The sequence below is a fragment of the Aegilops tauschii genome, chromosome 3, assembly GCF_002575655.3.
Source record: "Aegilops tauschii subsp. strangulata cultivar AL8/78 chromosome 3, Aet v6.0, whole genome shotgun sequence".
Lineage (NCBI taxonomy): Eukaryota > Viridiplantae > Streptophyta > Magnoliopsida > Poales > Poaceae > Aegilops > Aegilops tauschii.
In genome coordinates, this window is record NC_053037.3 from 616070976 (window position 1) to 616085135 (window position 14160).

Consider the following 14160-nt stretch of genomic DNA (forward strand, 5'->3'; position numbering starts at 1 on the left):
TGGCCGGCCACATGGGGTATCCCCCCTTGGGGACCCTCTTGTTCCTTGGTTTCACTCCTAGGTTCTTGTGGAAGGACTTCATTCATGTGCATTTTGGGTTTTTTGTGAAACTACCCTACCCCCTTGGGATTTCCTATAAATAGAGGTGGATGGGCAGCCCTCCACACTCATCCCTTCTCACATACAAGTGCCATGCATGATCTGGCTTCTCTCTCCCTCCCAGCGAAATAGTTTCGTAGAGCCGTAAGGCTGTCTGGGTTCCGGCAGGAACTAGTTCTGGACGGCGAAGCCCTGCCGGATAGATGACACCGTATGTGTGCAACTCTGTAGAGAGATCGTAGTTTCGGTCTTAGTTCGTGAGTGCCTCCCGAAGGGCTGTCCGTGTGACCGTCCTAGTTCCGAAGGTCCTCCCGAAGGGCTGTCCGAGTGACCGTTCGAGTTTCGAAGGTCCTCCCGAAGGGCTGTCCGCGACACCGTCCGGGGGGCTGTTCGACCGCCTCCCGCAGGGCTGTCTGAGGAGCAGATGAGGGTATACATCCTCGCGGTTGGGAGGTTGTAAATCCTAGCTGCGGGGATCTGCACCGCCGATCGTCATCGACTCTACTTCCCGCTGCGCTATGAGTCGGTAACGAAAAAGATCAAACCATGTATGCAGTATCCATAGTGGTCCTGGGCTGGTGCGTAGGTCGGAAAATGTTTGTTTTCTGCTGCGTTCCCCTACAGTCCCCTTATATACACGGGTTGACACCCTGCAGCCTACAGAGTCCCGGCCAGCTCATACAACGTGTCCGGCTCGGTGACCTATCTTACATGCCTTACAATACAAGTTTACATATACATGGCGGTTTATACTTGTGGGCCTTAAGCCGCCTTCGGGTTTGGGCCCTCTAACAAGCCTATCTATGAATCGCCAATATATTCGTGGGCTTCAAAGAGATGAACTGCCATAGGGATGACCCGGCCCCTCCTTGGCGGGTCATATCTGATAATCATATCCCCAACATTAGGCCCCAGATTGATTTGAACTTGTTCATGTCAATCTTCAACACTTCAAAAAATCCTTCTTCGTCTTACTGTGAAATATTGTAACCCGCCATGACGTCATCTCCGAAAATTGTGATAACCCGCCATGATGTCACCTGCGATTAATGTTTCACAGAACCCAAATCTTAATAAATCTCTTTCTTTACTGACCCTTCGAAAATCGAGGCGCCCGTGTCGTCGCTTATCCATTTTTCTTCCTCCTTGATTCTCGCGCCTACCGTTTGTCCTTCCAGTCCTATAAATAAGACCACAGACTCACCTCTCATTCTCCCCCTTTTCTTTCTCGCCTTCTTCTTCTTCCTCGCGATGCACCAGCCCGCACGAGCTCCGCCGCCGTCGACCTTCATCCCCTTCATCAACTCTGGCCGCTGCATCACCCTGAACGGATCAGAAAACGCCGCGGCGCTTCTCCGCTGCTTCATCAGCATCAGTAAGTTCTTTTGTTCTTCGCCATAGATCTGTCGTTAGGGTTTCAGTGTTCATCGGTGTTCGTCGCCGCCCTTCTTTTTTCTTGCTTAGATCCATGGATTAGATCCAAAAACCATATAAATCTTGTGCGGCAGTAGTTTAGCACCTGTTTTTGATACTAGAACATATCCTCATCGCGATAGATCTCCTCTGGGGCACCTCCGCTTTTCTGCTACCGCCTCTGTAGGTTTAGAATTTATTTCCTTTTTCTGAACCGCGGCGGATCCAAATTTATAGCTTTAATCTGTAAAACTTGTTTGTCCAACACTTGGTAGAATTTTGCTCTTTGTCGGATTTTAAATACCTGTACGTGTCATGGCGGCTTACATGTTTGGCTTGTAATTAACCATATAACATTAGTCCTCACTTAAGCCGCCATTCTAAATGTGTGCTACAACTGTTAACTTGTGCTTTCACCAACTGACTTAAGCCGGCAGAATTTTCCTTTCCTTTAGGCCTTTTCTGCTCATCATGCCACCAAAAACAGTCTACACATGCAACTGGGTCCCCTCCATTGTCACTGAGGGCACGTTTAAGGACTTTGTCAAGGTCGGGTATTTGCCCGCAAAGAGTGTGATGCATTACCGTGCTCCTAACCCGGGCAAAGAGAAACCTCAGCCAAAAGATGGCGAAGTCATCGTTTTTACTGACCATATGAACCGAGGCTTCTCACCACCCGGCTCTAAATTCTTCCGGGACGTTCTGCACTTTTTCAACTCCATCCTCAGGACATCGGACCCAATTCCGTGTCAAATATCTGCAACCTTCAAGTCTTCTGTGAAGTATACCTTCAAGAGGAGCCCAGGATCGATCTCTTTAGAGAGTATTTCTATGTGAACCGCCAAACTGAGTTCACGAACGACCCTAGCTTGGAGCTCGGCAGAATATCAATTCAACGCAGAAGGGATACCATCTTCCCTTATGCTTGCCTGTCGAGTCACCCAAAAGACTGGAACCAGACGTGGTTTTATTGCAAAGATACTTCTCCGGCTGACGAGAATCCGCTGTCGGGTTACCGTGTCGAGCGCTTAGATCCAAAGTACAATCTTCCTGAAAAACTTACCGCTGCTGAACGGAAGAAAATTGCTCCTACCGTTGTGAAGGTTAAGGCTCTGCTAGGAAACGGGTTAACTGGCGTTGATTTAGTCGGGTGTTGGATTTCTTGGCGGGTCATACCCTTGAGCCGCCGCACCGGCTTAATGTGTACCTACACTGGTGGTGTAAAGGATTCACTGCACCATAGCTCTGCACCATTATCTGATGAAGCAGTAAATGAAATGGTTAAGTCTCTTCTGAATGAAGATCTAGAGGACTGTGTAAAAGTGGGTCTGGCTCCTTTCTGCAAGCTTAATCCGCCACCAGATGTGAGTCTCTGAATTTACTTATTTTGACCTCATCATTCAAATACCTTACTAACTCAACTCTTGATAACCTTTGCAGGCTAAGTCTGATTTTTGGAAAACGGAGTATGATCATGAGGCCGCTAAGAAGGCCAGGGCTGCCAAGAAAGCCGCCAGGAAAGTCGCCAAGAAGACCATCAAGAGGAAAAAGAAACCCAACGCCTCTGAATTGTTGAATCTGGATGACACCTCTGAGTCGGAGGTAGCCCTTTATTCTCTTAGCTCATTTTTCAATCATCTTATTGACTCTGATTATTATTAGGATGACACGAGAGCCAGCCAAGCAGCTGAAGAAGAGGTAACTATCATTTCCTCCGGCTCAGACTCTTTGCCAAGACAGAAACTTCGACAAGTAACCCGGAAAGTAAGGTTTTCACACCCCTTGGCTTATTTAGATCCTCACTTTCTTTTGAAGCAATAGCAACACGAGAGTCGACGTCAGACCCGGACTAGTGGAGGTGAAGAATTGTCCTCTGGCTTACCGAACACCCCTGCTCCTCGGAAATGTCGAAATGAGGTGCTTTTTAACTTAAACTCTTTTTTACCTGCTGGCGGGTCTTATCTGTTTTCCTCCTAACTCTATTGATTTAATTGATCAGGAGCTTGCCCGTTCTACCTCTGGCGACTCATCTCAAACTGAATTGCCGGCTTTTAAGTCCGCCCCTGGGTAATGACATTCACTTCTTACTCTGCACCTCGTTATATTCTGGTGACTATACTGATTTGTTATAATCCGTGCAGTGGACAAGCAAAGCCTAATAAAAAGGCAAAGGTGACCAAGCCGACTACAGCACCTGAAGTTGCTGAGTCGGAACAACAAATCTCTGCACCTGAAGCTTCTGACAAACAGCCAGACGAAACTGTCACTGACGCTCCGCCTAAGATTCCGGATCTCAGTGTTGATGACCCTACTATTAATCCTTCAAATCCTGCACCATCCATCTCACTTAAGCCGTCGGAGACTCATAATGATGACGTGCTGATTACTGGCACCGGCTTTGTAGAGCCGGGAAATCCAATAGCCTTAGCTAAGCATACTGCCAAACAAGAGGTTATTGAAAGGCGAAAGATGAAGTTTGACATCTCCCATTATGCGCAACTGAGAAGCAGTGAGATCCTCTCCGGCTACCTCAGCCAAGTACACTCCAGCCGCGATCTTGAAGTTGATATGGTGAAACAGATGCACCAAAAGTATGAGGTATGACTTCCAGATTTGAATAATTTATGTATATCCTGCCAGTCCCCAAGTCTACTGGTTATGATAAGATTGAATAGGCTGTATACTTAGAAGAATTCATAAACTTCTGCCCTAGAATCCCTCCTTGTCCTGTTTAAATATAAACCGGATGTCTAAGCAGCGTTAACTTTTGCATCCGTAGTCCCCAAGGGCCGGTTTAATCAGTATGAATGAACCGGTCCTATTTATCATTTGGAAGACAAAAGAACTTAGTCTGTATAGCCCCCAAGAGTCGGTTGAGACTGTTTTCAGCACATCCGGCTCATTATGAAGAAGATACAAGCGATATGCATTAGCACTCAAGTGCGAAGTAGTCTTGCTTGCAAAGTGCTTGGGACTTTAGTTATAAGAGCCGTTTCCTTGAAAAATTTCTTTGACAGACATTAGCCCCCAAGTGTCAAGTGTTGTTGCTTGCAAAATACTTGAGACTTGTATTCTTGTATCCTTGATATAAATGTTGATAACTTCTGTATTTCATACAGGCTGCTACTGCTGAATTGGAATCTCAATTGAACGACGCAAAGACCCGGCTGGCGACTCAGGAAACTGAAACCCGGAAAGCTGAATCAAAGTTCTAGTTTAGCGTGGCTGGGTCGGAAAAGCTGAAGACCAGTTTTGAGGCAGAGAAAAAGACTTGGACGGAAGAAAAGACTGCTTTAATGCAGCGGGCTGAAAAAGTAGAGGCAACACTTCAAGAGGTGACCACAGAGCTCACCGGCTTAAAACGTCGTGTATCTCAGATGGTTTCTGCTATCTTTGGTAAGCCGCCTTGCTAGTCATCAAAAGTGAATTTTTGTTGTGATCATATAACCCGCCATTGAACCAATCTATGATATGTCCAGGTCCTAGGAGCAGCAACCTCAATGAAGATATGCTTGTGAAGCTTAAAGTTGTTTACACGCTTGTTGAATAGCTATACACCGGAGCTCAGCGTGCACTAGCTGCAATCTCTCCAACTCACCAAGCACCTACTATGTTGAGAGATGTATTGAAGAAACTGTCTATACTGCCTGCCAGATTTGATGAGATGAAACAATCATCTGCAAGAGCCGGTGCTGTGACGGCTTTGAGCTGGGCCAAGGCATGGGTACCAGAGCTTGACCCGTCCGAGGTAGCCACTGGTTACCCAAGCTTAAAAGAAGATGGTACGCCCTTTGATCAGAAGGACTTCTCGGCTTGCGTAAAAGAAATACGTCCAACAGCTACCCTGATTGCCAATGATTCGGATCTTTCCAAGTATCATCCGGCTTATGACAAAGAGAATCAGAAGATGCAAACTCCAGCTTATAAAGTGATGGGCTTAATCCCACCAATTCGTAAGCACACCTTTGCCCCTGAAGTTGATCCGTCTAAGCTTATAGATGACGAAGCTGAATTTGAAGCTTTATCTGGTATCGATTGGTCATCACCAACTTTTCAGACGGCGAAAGAGGATGAAGAACCGACAAGGGATGACGCGGAAGCCTCCAATCAGCAAGGGCAGGAAGATTGAATCGCCGGTAAGTTTAGATACTTGATCTTTTTGAAAAACACTTTATCTCATTCGGCTCATGGAGCCGTGTAATAGGGTAGTAAAAACTTGAGTCTGTCGTGCCATCGTGCACGTTTCTGCTTATGCTTAATACTGCAGATCCGCCGGTTCAAAAACCATTATGGGTATGATAGCCTTTGATTTATGCAGATCTGAATGAGTAATATCCTGCACACAAAGAAAATACAAGCGCCCTGGCGGCTTACCGCCGGGCGGGTCATGATACCCAATTGAAGCTGCTGGTGATGAATAGTCCATAACCAGGGTCGGCCTAATACTTATTAAATAAGATGTCATACCTGTAATATATGCTTTAGACTGCCAGCTTATCAGCTTCATACAATTAGAGGCTTTTTAGAGCTGTATCTGTAAACATAAGAGTATGATACCCTGACGACTTAGAGTCTGCCATTCTGGCGGGTTATAGAGACCCGGAAAATGCTTCAAATATAAGCCATAAGTAGGGCAGATGGGCCCGACTTGCAGAAACCAGAAGTCAAAGAAAAATCTGCGAATATGAATGAAAAACCAAAAGAAATTCAAGGCTGTTGTGGACTGCCAAACCAAAGTGTCTTCTTCAATGAAACTAGCCGGAGCCACTGGATTGTTCGTGCATTCTATGAGCCTAACTCACAGTGTGCCCAATCGACATTTGAACCCTAGATAAACTCTGGTCTTGCTCAAGGACTTATCAGGAGTACGCGGGGCCAGAGTAACAGTATCATGGGCCGATTTATCCAAGTTTCAAGGAAGGCGGCTTATGAAGCCTGGATCTATCCTGACTATCTGTAAACCATGCTCTCGCATGACAAGCCGCCATTTGAACCTTAACGAGCTCAGATCTTGGTCGAATACGCCGTAAGATTGATCGTTTAAGAGTTTGACGGGTCAATCGGGATTACCTGATGGAGTTGAAGCAGCTGGCTACAGGTAGGATGACCCGGAAAGGTTGTGTCCTCTTTGGTCGAATACACCTATGTTTGGACAAACCTGGTCAAGAGGGTAGTAATGCTATGTTCTCTTTGGTCGAATACGCCTATGTTTGAACAGGAAGCCCCCAAGTGACATTGTCACAACTATGGCGTTGAGCCGATCAAGAGGGTACCGACAGCTATGTTCTCTTTGGTGAAATACATGTTTGAATAGGAAGCCCCCAAGTGACCATATAACTTTTGGCATTGCGCCGATCAAGAGGGTACCGACAGCTATGCTCGATGAGCAGGAAGCCCCCAAGTGATCATATAAGTTTTGGCATTGCGCCGATCAAGAGGGTACCGATAGCTATGCTAGATGAGCAGGAAGCCCCCAAGTGATCATATAAAATAAGCCGGACTCGTTAGGGACCTATGTTTGAGTTGTGCCATGCATCTAACCCTCTTTGGTCCTTGAAGTTGGGCATCAAGCCTCTGAAATGAATATGTAAGATGATGATAAAGACTCAGCTTCGAGGAAGTGGAATGACAGAGGCCCTGAATTATCAGGGATGCCGGCTTTATTATACTGTTTATAATATATACATCATCGAACTATGTACATCATGAGAGCTGGTGGCTCAAGTGTAGTAGGGCCGAAGATGAGCTATATTCCAGGGCTGATGGGTCTCTTCCTCCGACTTACGTGAATCCTTGTGTTCTCGAATGTCGATAAGATAATATGACCCATTATGCAGATTCTTGCTGACCACAAAAGGTCCTTCCCAGGGCGGAGAGAGCTTATGCAGGTTTGTTTGATCCTGGATGAGCCGGAGCACTAAGTCACCTTCCTGAAAGGTTCTGGTTTTGACCCGACGGCTGTGGTAACGATGTAGGTCTTGCTGGTAAATCGCCGAACGAGCCGCCGCGAGATCACGCTCCTCATCCAATCGGTCAAGTGCATCTTGATGTGCCTTTTCATTGTCAGCTTCCACGTAAGCCGCCACCCGGGGTGAATCGTGACGGATGTCACTAGGGAGAACCGCCTCTGCTCCATAAACCATGAAAAAAGGGGTGTAACCTGTAGATCTGTTGGGGGTCGTGTTGATGCTCCATAACACCGAAGGCAACTCCTCTACCCAACAGCCCGGCGTCCTTTGCAAAGGGACCATAAGCTGGGGCTTGATACCTCGCAAAATCTCTTGATTTGCTCGTTCTGCCTGACCATTAGACTGAGGGTGAGCCATAGATGAGACGTCAAGCCGGATATGCTCTCGTTGACAGAATTCTCTCATAGCACCTTTAGAAAGATTAGTGCCATTATCTGTTATAATGTTGTGTGGAAAGCCAAAATGGAAGATCACCTTCTTCATGAATTGAACCGCCGTTGCCGCATCACACTTACTAACCGGCTCCGCTGCAACCCACTTAGTGAACTTGTCAACCGCCACCAAAAGGTGGGTCTTCTTATCCTTGGACCTTTTGAAAGGCCCAACCATATCAAGCCCCCAAGTTGCAAACGGCCAAGTAATTGGAATCATCCTCAATTCTTGAGCCGGAACATGAGCTCGTCGTGAAAACTTTTGACAACCGTCACATTTATTGACCAAATCCTCAGCATCAGCATGAGTCGTCAACCAATAGAAACCGTGACGAAAAGCCTTGGCTACAAGAGATTTAGAACCGGCATGATGACCACAATCTCCTTCGTGAATCTCCCGTAGAATCTCACGGCCTTCTTCAGGAGAAACGCAACGCTGAAACGCCCCTGTGACGCTGCAATGGTGCAATTCCCCATTGACAATTGTCATTGACTTAGACCGCCGGGTTATCTGTCTGGCCAAAATCTCATCCTCTGGCAACTCACCCCGGGTCATGTAAGCCAAATACGAAACTGTCCAATCTAGAATAGCATGAAGAGCCGCCACCAATTGTGCTTCTGGGTCAGGGACAGCCAGATCCTCCTCCGTAGGTAATTTTACAGAAGGGTTAAGCAAAACATCTAGGAACGTGTTAGGCGGCACCAGCTTACGCTGAGACCCCAAACGACTTAAAGTATCAGCCGCCTCATTCTTCCTGCGATCAATATGCTCAACTTGAGATCCCTTGAAATGACCCGCAATGGCCTCAACCTCTCGGCAATAAGCCGCCATGAGCGGATCTTTAGAGTCCCAAGTACCAGAAACTTGCTGAGCCACCAGATCAGAATCGCCAAAACACCTCACCCGGCTTAAACTCATCTCTTTAGCCATCCGAAGACCATGGAGCAGGGCCTCATACTCAGTTGCATTGTTAGTGCAAGGGAACATCAGCCGGAGAACATAAGAAAATTTATCACCTCGTGGGGAAGTCAAGACAACTCCAGCCCCCGAGCCCTCCAACTGTCTGGATCCATCAATGTGAATAGTCCAATATGTGTTATCCGTCTTTTCCTCAGGTGCCTGTAACTCTGTCCAATCATTGATGAAATCCACACGTGCTTGAGACTTGATGGCTGTGCGTGGCACATACTTTAAACCATGAGGTCCAAGCTCAATGGCACATTTAGCAACCCGGCCCGTGGCTTCCCTGTTTTGGATGATGTCTCCTAAAGGAGCAGAACTAACCACAGTGATAGGATGACCCTGAAAATATTGCTTAAGCTTCCGGCTTGCCATGAAAACCCCATATACAAGCTTCTGCCAGTGTGGATATCTCTATTTGGACTCGATAAGCACCTCACTGATGTAGTAAACCGGCCGTCAAACCGGGTACTCCTTGCCTGCCTCTTTCCTTTCCACCATGATGGCCACACTGACAGCCCGGCTATTAGCAGCCACATATAACAACAGAGGCTCTTTATCAACAGGGGCAGCCAGCACTGGCGGCTCAGCCAAATGTTTCTTCAGATCCTCAAATGCTTGGTCAGCAGCATCACTCCAAACAAAGTGATCCGTCTTCTTCATCATCTGATAAAGGGGAATAGCCTTCTCACCTAGCCGGCTTATGAACCGGCTCAAGGCCGCAATACGACCCGCCAGACACTGAACATCATTAACACACGCTGGCTTAGCCAGCAAAGTAATGGCCTTGATCTTCTCCGGGTTAGCTTCAATCCCTCTGTTGGAAACCAGAAAGCCCAAGAGCTTGCCTGCTGGCACACCAAAGACACATTTAGCCGGCTTAAGCATCATCTTGTAGACCCGGAGATTGTCAAACGTCTCCTTCAAATCATCAATCAGGGTCTCCTTCTTTCTTGACTTCACCACAATGTCATCTATATAAGCATGAACATTGCGCCCAATCTGACTGTGAAGGCAATTTTGCACACACCGCTGATAAGTCGCCTGGGCACTCTTGAGCCCAAAAGGCATAGACACATAGCAGAAGGCTCCAAATGGAGTAATGAAAGTTGTATTCTCCTGGTCCTTAACCGCCATCTTGATCTGATGATAACCAGAATAAGCATCCAAAAAACTCAAACACTCACAACCCGCCGTAGAATCAATGATTTGATCAATACGAGGGAGAGCAAACGGATCAGCCGGACAAGCTTTGTTCAAGTCCGTGTAATCCACACACATCCGCCAAGTGCCATTCTTCTTGAGTACCAGCACCGGGTTAGCCTACCACTCAGGATGGAAAACTTCAACGATAAACCCGGCCGCCAAGAGCCGGGCCACTTCCTCACCGATGGCCTTCCGCCTCTCCTCATTAAATCGGCGAAGAAACTACTTGACCGGCTTAAACTTCGGATCAATATTAAGTGTGTGATCAGCGAGTTCCCTCGGTACACCCGGCATGTCTGAAGGCTTCCATGCAAAGATGTCCCGGTTCTCACGGATGAACTTGATGAGCGCGCTTTCCTATTTCGCATCCAAATTAGTGCTGATGCTGAACTGCTTCGATGAATCGCTAGGGACGAAGTCAACCATTTTGGTATCGTCCGCCGACTTAAACTTGAGCGGCGGATCATGCTCTGTGGTCGGCTTTTTCAAGGACGTCATGTCTGCCGGGTCAACATTATCCTTGTAAAATTTCAACTCCTCCGCTGCACAAACTGATTCAGCATAAGCCGCATCACCTTCTTCACACTCCAGGGCCACCTTGCGACTCCCATGCACTGTGATGGTGCCCTTGTAAAGAGAGATGCTAGAGGCCGCGTGCCGCGTGGTCAGCCGCTGGATGAGGCCGAGCTCTACGGGCCGGATGAGCATGGAGTTCAGGACGTCGATGACGAGGGTGAAAAGCATCATGGAAATCGGGTTGCCCTGGCGAAGGCCGCAGGCGTGGTCAATCGGGGGGCCCGGGTGGCCGTTGAGCATGACTCGGGTGGAGGCGATGGATAGAAGTATCGATATCCAGTCGCGCCAATGTTGGCCAAATCCAAGGTGCTGCAGAGTCTCGAGGAGGAAGGGCCATGAAAAGCTGTCGAGCTTCAGAAGCATGCGGGGCACCTTGAGGTTGTGGAGGAGACGCACCGTCTGCTGGACAAGCAGGAAGTTGTCGTGAATACATCCGCCGGCGATGAAAGCGCTCTGGTTAGTCAAAACCATGGTCCCGAGCCGAGGAGCGAGCCGCAGGGACAACACCTTTGCAAAGAGTTTTGCAATGAGGTGGATGAGGCTGATGGGGCGATAGTCGGATAGGGCAGCGGCGTCCGGCCGCTGGATGGGAGAGTGAGGAGCGCTTCATTTAGCTTTTGGAACCCACGCCCATTGGCGGTATAGAGCTTATCGAAAGCCTCGCAGATGTCGTGCTTGATGATATCCCAGGAGGCACGGAGAAACTTGGTCGTGAATCCATCCGGGCCGGGAGCCTTTCCGGTCGGTAGGCTTTTAATGGCTCGCCAAATCTCGTCCTTCGTGAAAGGCGCTTCGAAGTCAGATAGGTCGAATGGTCCCGTGCGCAGGAAGGACTGGTCCAGGGAGAAGGTGCGCTCTTCCGATGAGCCAAGGACGCCGGAGAAGTAGTTGAATGCTGCTTCGGCCATGGCAGCGTGCTCAGTGACCAGATGATCGTCCATGCGGAGGGAGGAGATCAGGTTACGCTATTTCTGGCGTGAGGCATGCACGCTGAGGTAGGATAGCGAGGAGTCCCGGAGCCAAGATAGGCACGATCGCTGGCGCTTGATGGAGCGCTCGAGGGAAGCCAGCCCCAGGTATGCGCCCTTGAGCTTGCGCCCGAGCCACACCTCGGGCTGAGAGAGCGAACGGAAGTCTTGCGCGGCATTGAGGCGGGCAATCAGTTCCCGCGCAACCTGCAACTGCAGCGAGACGCCGCCGTTGGTGCGCGTGCTCCAACGCTGGAGGTGCCATGCAGTGGCCTTAAGGCGAGCCACAATACGCCGGAAGGGATCCGCCTCCGGGGGAGTCGAGTTCCAGGCCTCCGGGACCATGTCGTGAAATCCGTCGAGCTTTGTCCAGAAACGCTCATAGTGGAATCGGCGCGCCCCTACGGGATGGACAGCGCAATCAACAACCAACGGGCAGTGGTCGGACGCCGCGGAGGAGAGACAATGGAGAAGGAAATGTGGGTGGGCAATCTCCCATCCGGACGTGCAAAGAATCCGATCATTCCGCACGAGGGTAGGCGTGTCACGCTCACTAGACCAAGTGTAGCGGCGCCCATGCAAGTACATATCTCGGAGCTCCTCATCTGCAATGAAGCACCGGAATCTGCTCATGACGCGATGGTTCAGGTTCGGGTATTCTTGTCGGCAGCCAAAGTGATCATGTTGAAGTCACCGCCAAGGAGCTAGGGCCCAATGCGTGACTCGTGGAGGTCGGCAAGGAAGTCGAGCTTGGCCTCATCATCTTGGGGGCCGTATACGCCGGTGAGCCACCAATGGCCGGCGCCACCGACGGGGGAGACCAGAGCAGTGATATGGTGCTCGCCAATATAGGGGTTGGAGAGGGAGACATGGGATCTGCGCCATGCAAGAAGCACGCCACCACGTGTGCTGGTGGCGGGGAGGAAGAAGAAGTCCTCAAATAAGGTGCCTAGGGTATCAAGGACGATCGAGTCCGTGACATGAGCAAGTTTTGTCTCCTGCAAGCACACGATGGTGGGGGTAGCAACAGAGATCGCTGCGGACGGCCGTACGTTTGGCACCGGAATTGAGGCCGCGAACATTCCAAAAGATGATCTTAGGGTTGCAATCCATTAACAAAGTAAGGGGGCGTTGAGAGACAGAGAGCAAGCTAGCTAAGCCTTGACCACGTCCTCCGCCAAAGGCTTCTCGAAAAGGAGAGCGTACTTGTCTAGCATCTCGCGCGGGATGGGCACGTTGTCATCTTTGATCAGCCCGAGGCGGCGCAGCAGAACCCGCTTCGCTTTCATCTCGGAGTCAAGGCCCTGGTCAGCTTTGGCAATTCTAAAACTCCGGCGAGGTGTGAAGTCGGCAGGTGGCTCACGACGACGGTGCCGCGGCGGTGCAGCGAGGATAGGCTGGGAACGGACGGAGAGCACGTCCACGAACGCAGCCAGGGAGTGGGTGCTGCCATCTGTATCTGCAAGCGCGGCGGAGGAGGGAGCGGCACTAGGTGGAGGTGAGCAGGCCGACGCGCAAATGAAATCATCCGCGGCAGGCGAACGGTCATGCATGGGCGTGTCACCTGATGGTGGGCCACCGCCAGCCAATGGGGAGACTAGAGCGCGCGGGCGGCCAGCGGGGCCCGACGAAGCAGCAGCGTCGACCTGTGCGAGACCAGGAGGATTTGCAGGGGGATCGGGGGTCGTGTCGGGCTCGGTCGCTGGTTGGTCAAGCATCGGATTCAAGGCCGCGGTCGTATCGTGGGTGGGCCCGAGGGAAGATACGGCCTCATGATGGATGTCGGCAGCCACCCGTTGGGCAGGAAGCTCGAGCAGCAGGATCGGCTCGTCAGGCGCGGTTGGAGCGACATGCATGGGTGAGGCCACGGGATCAGCGCATGCGGTTTGAGCGACGTGCATGGACGGGGCCACGGGATCAGCGCAAGCTCTGGAAGGCTGGCAGCAGCCTAGGGGTGAGGGAGGGGCCACTACCTCCGCGTCGTTCAAATCCGAGGCGGGCCCAGGCACAAGGGCGGCCAATCCAGGCTCGGCAGCTGGCGGCAGGACACGCGCAACGGGCGACTCGTGGTGGGCCAAGGCCAGCACCGATTCGGTAGGTGCGCCCAATCGCAGGCGAGCGGAGACCCGCGTGACATCAGCCACGGCGCCGGGGTGGGCCCAAGGATGCCAGCCCAGGACCGGCATGGCGGGGGCGCATGAGCCTGACGGCGGCCTCGTCGGCGGTCACGCCCGTCGCCCGGCAGGCGAGCCGCGCTGCCGCTAGCTAGGGGGAACACGTGGTGCTGCGGCCAGCGAGGGGGGAGTGGCGGGGAGCCAGGCGCGCGGCCAGGTTCATCAGACTCCGGCGGCGGGGGTGGCAGTGGCAGCGGTCGGCGGAAGTCGACGCACTCCGCGACGTGAATGTGAACAGGGAACCGGGCAAGGCCCTGGGTGAGCCGCTCCACGCGGTCAGGGTTAGCTTCAGGCAGCACCGCATCATCATCAGGGAGGAGGAGCTCGGCGGTGCGCGGGATGGCGTCGGGATTGATCGTCCAT

General features: G+C 50.8%; 2 protein-coding genes across 2 annotated transcripts; both read right to left on the bottom strand.

The window, feature by feature from the left end:
- Positions 1-6176: 6176 nt before the first annotated feature.
- Positions 6177-11126, bottom strand: LOC141020838 (uncharacterized). Its single transcript, XM_073495785.1, has 2 exons — positions 10695-11126; positions 6177-6188 (listed from the first exon to the last, which is right to left on the bottom strand). The coding sequence occupies exons 1-2, from the start codon at positions 11124-11126 to the stop codon at positions 6177-6179; spliced, it is 444 nt and encodes a 147-aa protein (XP_073351886.1).
- A 494-nt stretch (positions 11127-11620) lies between these two features.
- Positions 11621-12256, bottom strand: LOC141020839 (uncharacterized). The gene has a single exon (XM_073495786.1). It carries the CDS (start codon positions 12254-12256, stop codon positions 11621-11623), a length of 636 nt encoding a protein of 211 aa, XP_073351887.1.
- Between the last annotated feature and the right edge of the window lie 1904 nt (positions 12257-14160).

Bases quoted from the DNA above. Each gene is read 5' to 3' on its own strand.
- LOC141020838 (XM_073495785.1), bottom strand. From the start codon at position 11,126: ATGGTTTTGACTAACCAGAGCGCTTTCATCGCCGGCGGATGTATTCAC.
- LOC141020839 (XM_073495786.1), bottom strand. From the start codon at position 12,256: ATGAGCAGATTCCGGTGCTTCATTGCAGATGAGGAGCTCCGAGATATG.